At 34.3% G+C, this 16131-nt stretch overlaps 1 protein-coding gene across 5 annotated transcripts in view; it reads right to left on the minus strand.

Annotated features, from left to right (window-relative positions):
• Positions 1-16131, minus strand: part of EPS8 (epidermal growth factor receptor pathway substrate 8) — a 183301-nt gene that overhangs the window by 49860 nt on the left and 117310 nt on the right. For all 5 annotated transcript variants that reach the window (XM_036908960.2, XM_036908969.2, XM_057491987.1 and 2 more), the window contains 6 exons: positions 15709-15785; positions 6707-6774; positions 5464-5625; positions 3580-3729; positions 912-994; positions 222-358 (listed from right to left, as the gene is read on the minus strand). In XM_036908960.2, coding sequence (XP_036764855.2) covers positions 222-358; positions 912-994; positions 3580-3729; positions 5464-5625; positions 6707-6774; positions 15709-15785 — 677 coding nt within the window. The remainder of the gene's footprint in view (positions 1-221; positions 359-911; positions 995-3579; positions 3730-5463; positions 5626-6706; positions 6775-15708; positions 15786-16131) is intronic.

Raw genomic sequence — 16131 nt, forward strand, 5'->3', positions numbered from 1 at the left:
AAAAAAGACTCTAATCCTACCACCATATTAATCAAATGACTGGTCTGAACTATCACATACAACAATCTTACAGAGTACAAGGCTTAACTTTCCATTACCTAAGTTTTAATGTTTTTTAAACTAACCTCAAGTTTCTGCTTAGAAATCAGCATTGGAATGTAAAGGCAAGAACTGTATCACAACCCAAAGTTCAATAAGCATCAATTCCTAGAAACACTCACGGTCGCCTTGGTCTGCTGCCCATGCAGACCAGGCTGCCACCCGACTCCGAACATCCACTTGGGTAACAGTCCCGGGGGGCACAGGGGCAGGAGCTCTTGGCGGAGGTGGAATACCAGGGTCTGCTCTGGCCATCATCCTAAAAAACATGAAAACAAACTGAACTGTTACCATCTCTATTTCCATGACACGTCAACCCTCTCAATTTATGGTATGAATTCTTCAACCTTAAGTAGAACTACGGCAAGAGGTAAAACAACACGGATTTCCTAAGCATGCCACATTACATATATTTAGAAGTGTTTATGAAATACAAAAATATAGAAAAATCTAAATTCAACTGAAAACTAGGTTTATTTTTTCCTGTGTCTCCTGTGATTTGGAAAGGCTGTGTCTAACTACATTGCTGATTTCTATTTGTATTCCCTTAGGCTGCCTTCCCTTAAAAGGCCACTCACCTTTCATGAATCTCTAAAACACAAATGGGAGAGGCTGAGTCAGAGAAAGACCAGAAGCCATGAGAAAAGGTGCTCATGTAGGCTGACAGTCAACTTGGAGAACAAATGAGTTGAGATTATAGGTACCAATGTGTAAAATATACCTTCATTGAAAATAATTTTTCTAAATCTTTAGTGGAAAAAAGACTTAAAAACGAATCAATTCTTCCCCTTAATTTCTTCCAATGCTTTTACCTCAAGGCCTCGGGACGCCTCTTCTGCTTCCCTCCTTTACTGTCGCTGATTGCGTTTTCAATATCTTCACTAATTAGGTTTGCCTGCAATGAAAGACAAGTTACTTGGGAGGTTATCGATTTTTCTTGGCTTGATATGCAGGTTAAAACAAAAGAAGGGCTTATGTTTCCTGTCTAAATCGATGAGTATCACTTCGATAAAACAAACAAATAAGCAAATAAGTGTCTTGATGCAAAAGTGGTTTTTTGGGTTTTTTTTTTGGGTAAATCTGCTTTCAAAATATGAATTACAGTTTTTTGATGAACTTTATAATGACAGAATTTAAAGCCTGAAGGAATTTTTAAAGATTTGCTAATCCAGATTCATTTTTAAAAAGCTATCCTTGCATACAGGCAAAGGGCAAACGGATTTGCATATGCTGGAAGTGTAAGTATATGCTAAAAATGTGGGTAAGCATCGCTGCCTGAGAAGACATGAAGGAGCTGAAGAAGCGCAAGCATGCGGAAGAGTTTTCTCCTCCTCAGGACCATGGAGCATCCTTAACCTGCTGAAACAGGTGCCCAGTCCCTGGAGAGCTGTGCTCAGCTTAGGGCAAATGCACTCTCATCAGGGATGAACCTCAACACTAGGCGCTCTACTCTTGGACAAATTTATTTCAGGTAAAAATTAACTTTCTCCAAGTGATTAACTTTTCTTATTCCTTTTCAGCAAGAATAAGTGATTTGATTTTCTTCATGAAAAAAATGTGAGATTAGCAGCTAATAAGTTTCTTTTGTTCAGTTATGAAGTTTATTTATGGCCAGTGATTATCACTGCCTATTAGATTCATCCTCTATATTCATCTTCTATTTTTGTTCCAGCTCGTTCTCTGTAATTATATGTCTTGCTCAAATATATATATATATAGTACTTTTTTTTACCCTAAGCACAGATAATCATAAAATTTTAGAACTGAGAGAACATTTGAAGATGATCTTATCTGTTCTCCTTGCTTTATAATTAATGAAAATGAGCAATATTCATATGATGGCATGGCCACGTCATGCTCCTACTTAATGAGCATTCTAATGCCTCCCAGTCCTCTGTTACTTCCATAAAAATATCCTAGTTTCAGGAAGACATCACAAACATCACGTCAACAGCTGTCTGTTACGTAGGATATTAAAACTGAAATGCTGGGTTTCCAACAGGGGGTTTACCATATTTCTAAGAAATATTTTACTACAGAGGTACCAGGAGCATTGTGTGAAGTCCCATAATAGAGAAAACTTTGAAATCTGAAAGTGGTACTGCAACATGCAATATAAGAAAGAAACCATTTCATATTTCATCATGTTTATATTTTCAAGGGGGCAAAGAAAGAAAGGTCTCATAGGCGGAATAATGGCACCAATGAGTAAGTGCATAGAGCTGGATAAGTGGTACTTGAGTTCATAGGACAAAACAGTATATTCAGTAAATCCATTTCAGTCCCATCAATATCATGCTCCTCTATGAAATAAAACAAGCCCTTGGTTCTCAAAACTGAAATCCAGAAACTCAGCACAATAATTCTTAGGTTCCAGAGGGGCTTTTAGAGCACTGAAGCAAGCACCAGGTTTAAAATGTCTTTTTAGCTTCATCCTCTGTTTTCAAAATATTTGAGTTAAATTCCACTATATTTGCAGAGCAAAACATTAACTTTAACACTAATTGATTTAGCAAATCTAACCTTGCAAAAGTAATAACCTTTATGACTTTCAAAAGGTATTATGTAAAAATCTGATAAACATCACATATACAAATGACCTAAATGTCACAGTTCTTTCTAAAATTTTTAGAAAGTTATCTATAACACAAGTTGAAATAAAATTATAAAATATGCTGTTTACAGTCAATTTTAATTTATCATATTTAATGTCAAAGAAATTCAGAAAAGATCAAGTACCACTTCATGTTAATTTCTTAGTATTTTTCTATAAGATAAAAATTACCTGTATAATTCATAATATACAATCAGAGTGATAAATCACTGCTTTGGCAAAGTACCAATCAACTCAACCCCAAATGATTTCTCTCCTGGAGAAATAAACTCACAAAATAAAGATATGAAAGATTGAAGATAACTTCTAATGTCCAATAATGCATCATAAATTATAATCATTTGAAAATTATAGTGTACTTTGAAATATAAATCTTCAAAATATAGCATGTTATTACTGGTAACTATGCTCAACTATTCTCACATTATCACTTGGGGATTACAATCCTGGGCAATGATTCAAGTCTTATTTAAATCTGTATAATGGAAAATGTCTAAATGCTTCATTGCAATAGTCCATGCTATGTGATTGGTACAGAATAAAACAGGATGACACAATTATTTTTTGTGTTAGAAGCATGATTTTTGAAGAATCAATTTTTAATTATAAGTCCAAGCAACTCAATGAAGAACTTAATATATTATCTATACATTTTTAAAAAATAAAAAGAATGCATATGATTTTCTTTCAACCATTCTATCTCCTCTTTACTTACTTGGTCTGGGACCCCTCAGGAAGATATTAAAGTATTTGTTTTCATTACAAAATCCTAAGAAACTAAAACTCTACTAGTTATATGATTGCAGTAGATAATCCAAACTGTCAGATATCTGCTTGAGGAGAAAGAAAATCCATCATTCTTTTACCTTAATTTCATCACACTGGAAAAGGTGAAGATCTGGCTTGTTCTGAGTTGGCTCTTTGCACACCAACGCAAGAACTGAATCATAGCTACAGGAATGCATCACAGCTTGGCAGTGTTGGATTGTGCTTAAAGGAAAATTCTCCAGTTCATTCTATAGACAAAGTAAAAATAAAACTTGCCTTATTTGCTATTGTATATAAAATCTATTCCACAAAGAGCTGTGGGCATTGTATAAATACATTGTGAAGGGTGCAAATCATACCAACAGTGAATATGAGTACACACTGTAGAAAAGGAGGATGAGAAGGTCCAAGGAGGCAGCAGAAAAACAAGGCTGGGACAGTGGATAGGAGAAAAAAAGCAACAAAAATGGACATGTTTAGCAGAGAAATGTAGTCATGTTCTTCATAAGAATTAAGCATCTCAAATATTGAACTTGGCACTACTGATTTGCTCAGATTATGGAGTAAAGATGATGCCTCGAAGAGCAAAAGGAATAAACTGAGGCCTCATTCTAAAATTACCATCTTATCTGGTATTCTTTTCCCTCTGGCTATATAGTGCCAGAATTTTTAAAAATTGAACATTGAAGTCATACTCTTAGTTTCTGCCTTCAATGATCACAAATGTTAAGCTAAGAATAACACATTATTTGTTCATTTTTATTGCAATGAACGTCTCCGACAAAAAAATTCCCTGTGTACACAGACACACACTCACTCCAGCCAAAAATATCAAGCAGCTGGGTCAAAAGAATCTCACTAAAAAAATACATTCCTCAAAATGATTAAGATATTTGGTAGTATAAAAGTGGATACTCTCTAACCTATAAAGAGTTATATAAATAAAATATTGACAGATTAAGTAATTACTTCTTAAATAAATGATCTTTCTATTCACAATTACAATTCTGCATTTAGTGAGATATACTGAAGGTGCTTCTCCTTACACCAGTGGCTTTACACAAATAGTGAGTGCCATCATGAGATAATTGATCGGAGAAATTATGACTTTAAAAAAAGTGAACAAAATGGAATACTCCTGAAAACTAGAACATAAAAACCTTTATTTCAGACAGCACATACACATATATATATCGCATCATAAATTTATTCTTAGTCCTGATTCCCTGGGATCCAGCAAAGGCAAACAGGAAATGCTGGTTACATGAACAGGGAATGTAATTCCTAAGCCACAACAGAGAGAGAATAATTATTCTTTCTGAATTAAGAAATAAAATAAATCATATCTCTTTTCTATAATTACTTGAAACCATGAGGATCAGAGCAGTACTGGGTTGCTTTTTCCACAGTATACAATGGATGAGATGAAAGAGTAAATACTACCCTGACTCCTACATCAGAATACTCTAATATGATTACAATAGTTGTTTTCTTTATCTTAGTAACTTAGCCTATGAAATGATGGGGCTCAGAAAAGTCCTCTTTCAATAGCCCTAAGCATCTTATCTGCCAGTGGCTGTGTGAAAGAAAGGAGCCTGCTATAGGGCTGGTGACAGGTTAGCAAACACACATACACAAACCCCTCTTCCCAATTCACTCATTACTGGGATATGTCTTGGCCTAGAATGTAATAAGTATATGTCATAAAGAATAATGCCCCATTGGGGCCTCATTTTAGTACTATGTATTTTTTCTTTTTTTCCATCCTATGTGGCTAAAAAAAAGTATCCCTCTATCTCTAGTTTAAAAAACTGACTTTGCATGCATTATGTATATACAGTGTTATGTATTTTCTTTAAAATCATGGACAAAAATAGTTTGTCAAACTTTCACCCATTTCCAACCAATCTCACTTGACTGTAAACATAAACATCTGTGGAACTTTCTTGAAAATAAAATAGTACACATTTCATAAAACTTGCCTTTGACTCTAAATCAATCAGGCTCACTGCTCTGTCATCCACTTGAAGAATCATATCTTGAGTCCATACTTTGCCCTTGGCATCTAGTAATTTCAGTTTCCTTATTCCATCATCAACAGTAATCATAGCATCTTTCCGGTCCAGAACAAAGGTAGTCAAGTGCTTATGTTCGGCAGAAAAGGAAAAGTATTTATAACACACAGTCTCTTCACACACATTTTCTAAAAGAAAAGCAATGTGACCCTAACGGAAGTCAGCAGGCAGAGAGGGAGGCACAAACACCAAGTACTCTAGAACTTCATGGCCATCTCACTGAGATGATAAGGTCTTGGCAGGTTTTTGTTGGATAGAGGAAAGGATGCCTTGAGTCATAAAAGGCCTACATCTGTGTAATACTGCGCCTTGTTGAACTAGAGAAACAGGACATGAAAATAAATTCTAGCTTAAATAACATTCTCTTAAAATCAGCCCCCCACACCCTCCATTTTTCCATTTTCGCAAATTTAAATGCTGAACAGTAGCAGGCAATCTACAAGGCAGCTTGAAAACTACAGACATTGATAACTGAGAATAACAACAGCAATTCCAGTCTGTAGCAATCGTCCGATGTTTTCACCCCACTGAAACCAACCTTACTGAAATCAAACTTTAACTGAGCAGGCTTGAGACAGGTAGAAAACTAAAAATAAGAGCAGTTTAAAAATTACTCCCTATTTAAATATTTTTTATTATAAGCAAAGGTCACCTAAACAGATTCTAATTAAGAGTACATAGATCTTAAAAGATAACAATAGAGGAAAAGCTAAACAACAAAACCGTTGTTTCAATAGAACTGGTAATGATGTTAGGTAAAATTAAAAGTAAAACTAAACCACCCCACTGAAACTGTCCACGTTTTGCTGTGATTCTAAGCAAATTACTGCAAAGAGGATTCTTTGAAACTGTTCTTAATTTTGAGAAGATTCTATAATACTAAATAGAAGCTGTTGCCCTGTTTTTAACAGAAATAGGCTAACAATGATAAATGAGTAGTTATTTTAATTTACTCTCTATGAGAATAGACCCCAGACTAACAAGATACTTTCATATTTAATATCTCAGTTTCACAAAAACCTAGAAGAAAAAGATCAGTACAACAGACAATACAACATAGAAATGAAATAGAACATAATTCTGATTTCACACCAATGTTTATATCCCTTAAGGTTCATTCTAAATTTTAGCAAACATCAAAGCATCTTACTTCAACACGGTATTGAGATATATCCGACACACTGCTGACACTGTCCCGTGCATAATTCTTCCTTTGTTCTGGAAGATAAGTTTAAAAAGCCATTATTTACCCACAAATAAGCTGAAGTTCATGTATCAGTATCTTGCGGCCATCTCTAGAACTAGTCTAGCTCACATATAAATACAGTAGTTGACAAGTCACCATTGTGTCGTGTTATCTGAAAACACTCAGTATTCACATTAAATGAAAAAGCCATCAGAAAGCTTAAATGATATCCAAGAACAATTTTTCATGATATGAATTTTAAGAATCCCAAAGTTAACAAGATTGTTAATGTTGTAGGAAAAAATATTATTTAGCCTAGGGTTTTATTAATCAGGGACTTACTGTTTGGCAAAATGATAAAAACTGGTTTATAAATTTCATCTTTTGATGTACTGTAAACAAACTAGAATTTGAAATACTGTTATAAATACTGTTTTATATGATTTAAACTACATTATTAAAATAATAGACACCACAAGGATCATCTCCTTTCACAACACTCAAACTGTGGAGAGTGTTAGAGGAGATTCAGAACACAATGCAATCATACTGATTCCCAATAAACTAACAGGTTTCACACATCTACAGAACACACAAATATGATACTCAGAATTGTAGATATAAGCTGTTAGGAAAAAAGAAGAAAGTTAGGTAGAAAGTTACTGTACCAAACTGTTTAAAAAACAAAAATAAACATTTTTCTTTTGTAAAATGCTGCAAAACCAAAATAAAATATAAAAATATGTGGAGGCAACACTTCCATTTGTTACTTTCTAATCAAGTAACTCACTTATTTGTAAATTCAGAGTTGTCCTATTTTTTTCTGAAGCAGAATGCTATGATGAACCAGAATTCTACATGGGAATCAGGAGATTTTTTATTCTAGCTTTGGCTCTGTCACTAAGTAGGACGCTAAATTTGGGCCTCAGCACCCTTATTGTAAAATAAAAGAGTTAAACAATATCAATACTCAAGACCCCTACATACTAATATTCACACACACACACACACACACACACACACACCTTACTTTCCTGATACCCAATTTTTTTTTCAAGTATAAACATGTTCCTTTCAGTCAACACAGAAACTTTGAGATCTTCCTACAACAGCAAAAGTTGAAAAGTTCTGCTGAACATGAAATCAAATCAAGTATAAAAATATAAAGCCCATATACTGATATACAGAGTCAGAATGTTAATAGTTTTTAAATTTTGATAAATTTTGTTCCAGAATGCATAATATATGACAATAATTTTCATTTACATATAATTTATAACTTACATGAAAATATCTGTATGCCTCATTTACATCAACTCTGATATTACTGCAATATATTCTATTTTTGCTTTTGCAGCACTGACATTACTTAATAAAAACAGATACACTGCAAACTTCAATATCTGCTACCTTTTTTTTTTTGTTTGGATGATGTCCTGAAGAAGTATGATCCATCTGTTCCTACCAAAATAACGTGGTCAAAAAGAAAGGTCTCGTTGCATCTTAAGTTTTCTATTCCACTATGACAAAATATAAACTTTCATGTACATGACTGTATTCTACATATTTTAAAAAGTGAAGAATTATGTTGTTTCTGATTATTAGCTGAGAGTTAATCAATGTGAGATATTAACAAATGGATAAAAATCCCTGGGAAAGACCATTATAACTTCTGAAATACAATAACCAGGGACATATCTCACAAAAGCACTTTTAGAAATGATGACTATTTTAGAATCCTTGGTTTATCATATTCTAACCACAACTCTCTTTGGCAGACTCGGAACATGAAGGCAATCCTTTCTCCTGTGGTCTGACATGAGAATAGCCAAGGAAGCGGCAGGGGCTGCCATGGTGATTCAGTTATGACAGGGCGACCCCAGGATGCTCAACCGCCTGACTGGGTCTTTCAGATAAGCAACTGACAAACACAACTGAAGGGCAACTGTATGTTTCATAATTAAAGATTCCCATTATGAAATAGTAAGAAGTTGTTCCCCTAATTTCCTAACACATAGCTTCTCAATCCCACAGAAATATACTTTATAGAAACTGAAAAATACTGATAGTATAGAAATTTCCTTTTAAAAATCCTAAAAGTGTATAAATGCCATGAAAAAGATTTATAGATGAACCAGTAATTCTGTGATTTAAGTCAATGAATAAATAAAGGTTAATATTAACATTTTAGTAGGAAATTTTAAAAGGTTTCCCAAAAGGAAATTTTTAAATGTACATTTTTATAAAAATTATGTGTACTCTGAAGTATAGCTATAAGTAGTAATTATGCTCCTAAACTGAAAATCTCACCAAAATCCTTAAAATTGTGAAAAGCCTAAAGTCTCAATGATGTTCAATAAAAAGCCTCTACTGACACTCACTCTCTTAACAAAGATTCTTAACTTTGGCTGCACATTAGAATGAACTTTAAAAAATACTGCCATGGGTCCCTTCCTTAGAGATGCTAATGTGATTGGCCTCGGGTGCAGTGTGCCTAGGAGCTTCCCAGGCAGCCCCAGTGTGCAGCCAAGGTTGAAAAAACACTGTTCCAAGATCTGTGAAAATGCCATCTTATCTACTACATGGAATCTCCTTAGGTTGAAAATTTTTTCTTTCCAAATTAACAATGTAAATCATGGTCAATAATAAAAATAAATCTGGCAGTAGAGTTTTGGGTTTCTCAGATTATAAACTGCTTAGCTCCTAATATAAAAATAAGCCTTAGTCTCTGTTCCCTGTCTCTCTTTATCTGAAATTAGAGGTAGGAATAAACATTACTTGATTGTAGCACCACTGGTTTTGTTTATTTTTTCTAATAGATTTCATCCCATAGACCAAAATATACAAACCCAAAGAGATGAAATTAGGTGAAGTCAGTAAATTATGGTGAAAATTCTTTACTTAACTTTGTTGGTATGCTGCTGTAACAACTGAGAGTCAACTTCCAGATTAGGAACTAAATTTAAGTTTCAATGCATTTGGGTAATTATGATGTATCAATGTGGACCCATCAAGTATAACAAATGTACCCTTCTGGTGGGAGAAGTGGATAGTGGGGGAGCTATGAATATGCAGGAAGGCTTATAGGCAATCTCTGCATGTTCCTTCAATTTTGCTGTGAGCCTGAAACTGCAAGTCTTAATAAAAAAAAAAAAATGCAGGTTTAACTCTTCAGTTAGTACAAGGACAACTCTTACAATATGCAGGTCTCAGTATTTAAACTGAGTTCCCTTTGTATTGCTGTGTATGCAGAATAGTACAAGATTTCTAAGAGCTAATAATATTCAGAAAATTTGATTTTCTCCTTCTCTGAAATTCAAGTGCAGCTGAAAATGTAAGAATTTGATGATTAAAAAGAAAAAAATGTAACATAAAAGCAGCTGCTGAGTATTTCTCTCTCTAAAAAAAATAAGGAGCTATAGCTCCTACCATTTACAAGTAAGAAAACTTTCAACCACAGTAAAGGAGAGTTGCTTTCCCACTATTTTGGTGTATAATTTCCACAGAAGAGAGATGCTTAAGGGGTATCAGTGACTCACATTAAGTCATAATCATAAGCTCTGATTATCTAGGCAACTGCCATCAGTTTGACAAATCAGTTATCTGAACCAAGATACTGTTTTTTAAAAACAAAGTCATTTTTACAAAACTGCACTATTTAGGAACTAATTTTACTAGTCTGTTCAACAAACCATTAAGACAGCTTATCCCACAAAGAGAAAAGAAGCTTTACAGTTTTCAGATAAGGTGGGAAAATCGCCCGTCTGTCGTTTTGAGTGGCCTGTGCTGGAATACTCTGTGAAGATGAATTTTGACCCTAATGCTGCCTAGCTTCCTGAGAATATATAGTCATGGGCCATTTACTTCTTTAGAATTTCAAAAAAAACCATTTTGTTCTAAAAAAAAATTTAAATATGTTCTCCAAGTAAAACATACATTGTAAATATGAGGATAATGAAAAAAGAAATGGGTTTTAACTCTTGAGTGCTATTTGAATGAGTAAGAGATTGATTAAGTTTTAATTATGACAATTAAACAGGGGGCAGCTCCAAACCAAGATCAGGAGATAAAAAGGGACAGAAATAGACGGTGAGCACAAAAAGGAAAAAATACGTGGGGTAGTTATCTATTAAGAAAAGTAGTATATTCAGGAATACTGCTATGAGAAAGCTGAGTCAAGCACAGTGTAAAAAGACAGGAAAGTTTATAGATAAGTTAATTATATAGAAATTGTTCAGTTTCATAGATTATTTATATTCAGTTCTTACCAGTACCTCTCTGAGAAGAAAAAAGAAAAGCTATAAAAACACAAATATATTTTCTTGCTGGCTAACATAACAAAGAAGTTCAAATTTGAGAGAGTGCTTCTCTATCATATCTATCCATTACTATGTGGCTTCCCAACAATACAAATCTCAAAGTTTGTATACATGCTGGTAATAACAACAGACTATCACTAACTGGTGATTCTGTGAAACTTGAGTGTTTCTGAAAATAGAATAACTTTAAACAGCTGATTATTCCTGGTAAATGGTCATATTCCAAATTCAGCAATATCTAACTTAAAAGGAACTAGGTAGTTCCACCACTCAGAACAAGTGAAGAACCCCTACTTAAACAAAATAAATCCTCTGAGGGGCAGACATGTCACAATGTTTATACATTAAAATAGGCACATTTCAATACACAGGTTCTAATGGGAAGGATTCTCAACTCCTCACTCAGGACCTATTTACTAACAAGATTCATTCTATTTAGTTTATGAGCCCACACACATCAGAAGTAATGCTAGAAGCAGGCATGTTAATAAACGGAAAAGTGACAGACTTGGGACCCAGGCAAATGGGCAAAGAAGCCTCAAATTTCACAAGGGAAAAGATCCATAGTGATGTGGTGTAGAGGTAAGGAACGCAGCCTCTGAGCACATCACAGTACACAAGCTACTGTGTACTGAGTGGTCCTCTGAGTAATGGACAAGAGATTATAGGGGCCTCTCCCTGATGAAAGGGGATGTTTAATATATTTTACAAGTATTTCACTTAAAAATTATTTTATATTTTCATGCTTGAAAGACTTTGACAAGTAGTCTAGCCAAAAAATATATATATAAAATTTTCACCTTTCTGATAACAGCAGCCAAATGAAATGTTGCTGTCATGAGATAAGTGGAAGAGAAAGAAATTAATATTTATTGCCTACTTATTTATGTTATCAGGGATGTTAGTGATGCAGAGCCTCTCACATGCTAGCTTTGAAATTTATTATATGATAATGAGTAAGTGATAAAATAGGGTTATTAAAACTGCAGCATATTTTAACTATTTTCCTTGAATAAATTATATTAATACGTATCCAAAGGAAGCCAATTTGTTGTAATGTGTAGCCCACATTTACAGGATTTGTTTTAAATTCTAGTGATATCTAGAACATAAGCTTAAAAATATATGATGATGATTACCACTTGGCCTTGTCGATGTAGCACAGTAATTAGATATGTAACGTCATTTGGAGGTAACATCCGAATATTCACTTTAAGGGCCTAAATTAATCTGAGGGCCCAGTAGAAAGTGACTCTCCTATACTCCTCCACACTGCCATGATGGGTTCATTACTACTATTTTCTCATATAAACTTACTGCAATTTTATTATAATTTCTATTTAATAGATGAGGAAGCTGGGGACGATAGGTTAAATCACTGGCTCAAAATGCCGGCCCTTTGGTGAAGTGCCCATGATTCCGCAGCAGATCACTTGGCCTCTGCTTCTCTCTGAACACACAATTAAAACAATCTGGGTGGCACATGTCAGACCTGAAAAGTGTTCTTATGAAAAAGGCAAGCTGCATGAAACTAGCTTGAGGTTAGTATACAAAAAACAGTGGCAATTAATGAAAACTCATGGTCCAGTGCACTAAATAGTATCCTCACACCCAAAGAAGTTCATGTACCACCCATTAAGGCAAATTAATTCTTGAAAGATTTGTTCAACTGGTTTGGCCACTGTGAAAGAATTTTAAAGAAAATGCGTATACTGTGACACAATAAACTACATTACAAATCTTTACTAATTATCTAGGTACAAAAAAAAAAAAAAAAACTATGCAGTCTGGGAAGTTAAACCCCCCCAATGCTAACTAAATATAGTTTGAAATTAAACTAGGATTTGTTTACTGCAAAGGTTTGTTCAAATCCTGAATATATTTCTCTCCTGTCATTCACCTATCTACCCATTCATTCCACAGGCATTTCCTGAGAGCCTCTCAGAGAGAAGGCATTGTGTGTGTGTGTGTGTGTGTGTGTTGTGTATGGTGTGTGCTGGGAAGGAGGGGTACATTAAATGCAAAGAGTAACGAAACAGTATCTACAACTTCCAGGAATTTAAAACCCTCTTACTTCTGAGCCAACACATTTGCTACATCTTCTTTCCCCCTTAAATATGCCCCTTGGATTTGCCTTTCTATGCCTCTCTTTACATCTTCTCTTTTACCTATATACTGTTCATTTTCATCACGCCACATAAAATTGTCATATTTTCTCACAATCAAGGTTTTCAAAGTTATGTGACTTTGACAAATCACTTCACCTTAAAAGGGAGCTTCAGCATACTTTACATGTAAAAAGGGGGAGATAAAAATTTACTGCTTAAAAGCTAAAGATTTTCAATCCTTGGTTCTATGATTTTATTAAGTTGCTCCTAACACAAAACAAACATTAAAATCTGCAGGTGAGTCCTGCTTTGTTATCCCTTATTTCTTTTCTTAGCTCCTTGAAATGGACTTTTGGATCTATGATGTTTGTGAGATGATTAATTATTTTCTCCTTAACAAAAGTCTTAAAGCTATTACTTAATGTCTGATTTACCTGTAATTTTTATATCTCTGACTTACCAATTCCATCCATATTCATTAAATCCATCATCACTATTGCTACTAGAATAATCCAAGATAAAAAAGACCTATTACTCTCCTGATTAAAATATTTCAATGGCCATTTATTCCCAATATCCAAATTGCTTAGTATTGTTCTTCCTAATGTGGTCCACGTTTATTTTCCCAATCTTATATCACAATGCACCATCATGCGCCTTCCAGTTAGCACTGAACTGTTTGCAGTTCATTAATTCATTATATTCATTCTGTATTTACTGAGTACAAATTATACATTAGCCACTGTGCTAAATTTAGGGGATCTTAAAGTTAACATTTAAAGTAAATATGGCCCACCTTCACAGACCATAGTCTAGTTTAAAAAGGGTGTTTAGAGCACCTGCCAGCGCTAGAGAACACTAGTTACATTTCACAGTTCAGCTCAAGGCTCAACTCCTCTAAGAAATCCCTCCTGACTACCTGCTTCACCCACATAGAAGAGCGGACCATCCCCACTGCACCTCATACCCATTGCCGTTCAAACTTATTTAGCTCTTTTTTATAACAGTGTATTTGCTAGTCTACCTCTCCAAAACAGTGTGTAAGTAATGACCATCTCATTCATCTTTGAAATTAATGAAAGGACACAGAAAGAGAGACTATGAAGTTCATGGCCCAGTGCACAGAAACAGTAAGTATCTGTATAGAAATGAAAAATGGAAGGAATTGATTGTTTTGGGAAAAAAATCCCTTTTTTCAGTTTCTTCAAGTTATTCTCTAGATTGCAAGTCCCCTGAGGTCAAGGACTATATATTATTGGCCCTATTCTGAGCACATATTAATCACAAAATAAGTACTTATTGAGTATAGTCTCTTGATCTACAATCTACAACTACTAGGACATGGTAAGGATGTCACAATATAGTACTGAAGAAAATTGAAACCAACATTAATCAGATTGACAAGGCCATGAAATACATCCATGTATGGCATAAAATCCACTTTATGAATGTACAATTTGAGTCCTAAAGCCTGGTCACTGAATATATAGGCAGAAAAAGAATCAGAAAACCTTCAAATTGTTCATTCTTATCACAGCCAAGACTTTATAGACCTAGATAATATAAAAAGAAAAGAATTTCAAATTTAGAAAATGCTGTTGGTTCCTGTAGTAGATGATAATAACTATCATGTCAACAATAGGAAATATATACAGTGCTTTCTGCTTGCCAGGCACTGTTATAAGCACTTTACATACTTTACATATACTAACTTATTTACTTCTTGTATCAACCCTGAGTATCTTCATTATACAGATACACACAGTGAGGTACAGACAGGTAATCTACTCAAGAACACCCTGCTAATACATGGTAGAAATGGATTTGGACCCAGAAGTCTGGTTCCCGAGTCTTTGCTCCTAACCACAATACTATTCTGATTCTTTATTATCATACAATAGTAAAAGGCATACAGGCCGTGTAAAAACAAACACCTTGATAACATACGTAGTATATTTTTGGAGTCCTCAACTTCTCTTTAAGAATGACTTCTATTTTATATTTGAAGTCTAAAAAGAAATCTTTCTATACATTAGATGATCTAGAGGGGAAATGGAAGTTAGAGAAGACTCAGGGAGAAAAACTGCTTATTTTGCAGTGTGAAAGAAATAACATAAGGGCTGTTAGTCATGTTATAACACTACCCCCAAAATTTGAAAGCTATAAGGATGAAGTCCCATCAACTGTCAGCCCACTATCAACTGGATCAGATCAACAAACATTTTGTGATATGTTAGAAGTAATTATTTGTGTATTTAGATGAGAAAATCCACCTAAGGCATTGGTGCTGTGTAAAAGACTTCTTAGAAAGTACTGTAATGCATTTCAGCCATACTCTTAACTTGCAAGATAGCAAGCAGAGGTCACAGTTTTGGTAACTTTTGTAAAATCTCTTTTAAAAATAATCCTTACATATCTATCACTCTATCACTACTTCACTCATAAGAGTATAAACAATGTGTGGGTTCAAACGATGAAAACATAATTTAGAAAAAGTGGTTAGAAATAGAATTATATCCCATCGAACAAAAAAGCATACCATAAAGGGCCTTTGCACTTGTTTTTGAACTGTGTTCTCTGTCCATCTGAGAAAAGGTGGGTGATGATCCATAGCCACTGTAATAAAAAATAGCCATTGTGCTGGGTTAAAGTCCAAAGTATGCAATAAAAATTTGAAACTATAAATAAAAATTCCAATGTACCACAATCACCGCGTGTTTTTAAAAAACATATTGAGTTAATACTTACTGGGTTTGTCAAAATGAGCCAGATCCTACTCTCATCAAGAAACAGAATATACACTACACTACTCTAATGTGGATCGAGATTGGTGCAAATCACAGCTTCCTCTCAATACCACATCAGAACCATAGCCAAGGACATTCAAAAAGGCTGAAACTATCTTGGAAAAGTTTAAGTGTGCCACACTGAATTGAATTGTTAGCAGAAATCCATGTACAAA

Source organism: Manis pentadactyla, chromosome 14 (genome assembly GCF_030020395.1).
Source record: "Manis pentadactyla isolate mManPen7 chromosome 14, mManPen7.hap1, whole genome shotgun sequence".
Taxonomy (NCBI): domain Eukaryota; kingdom Metazoa; phylum Chordata; class Mammalia; order Pholidota; family Manidae; genus Manis; species Manis pentadactyla.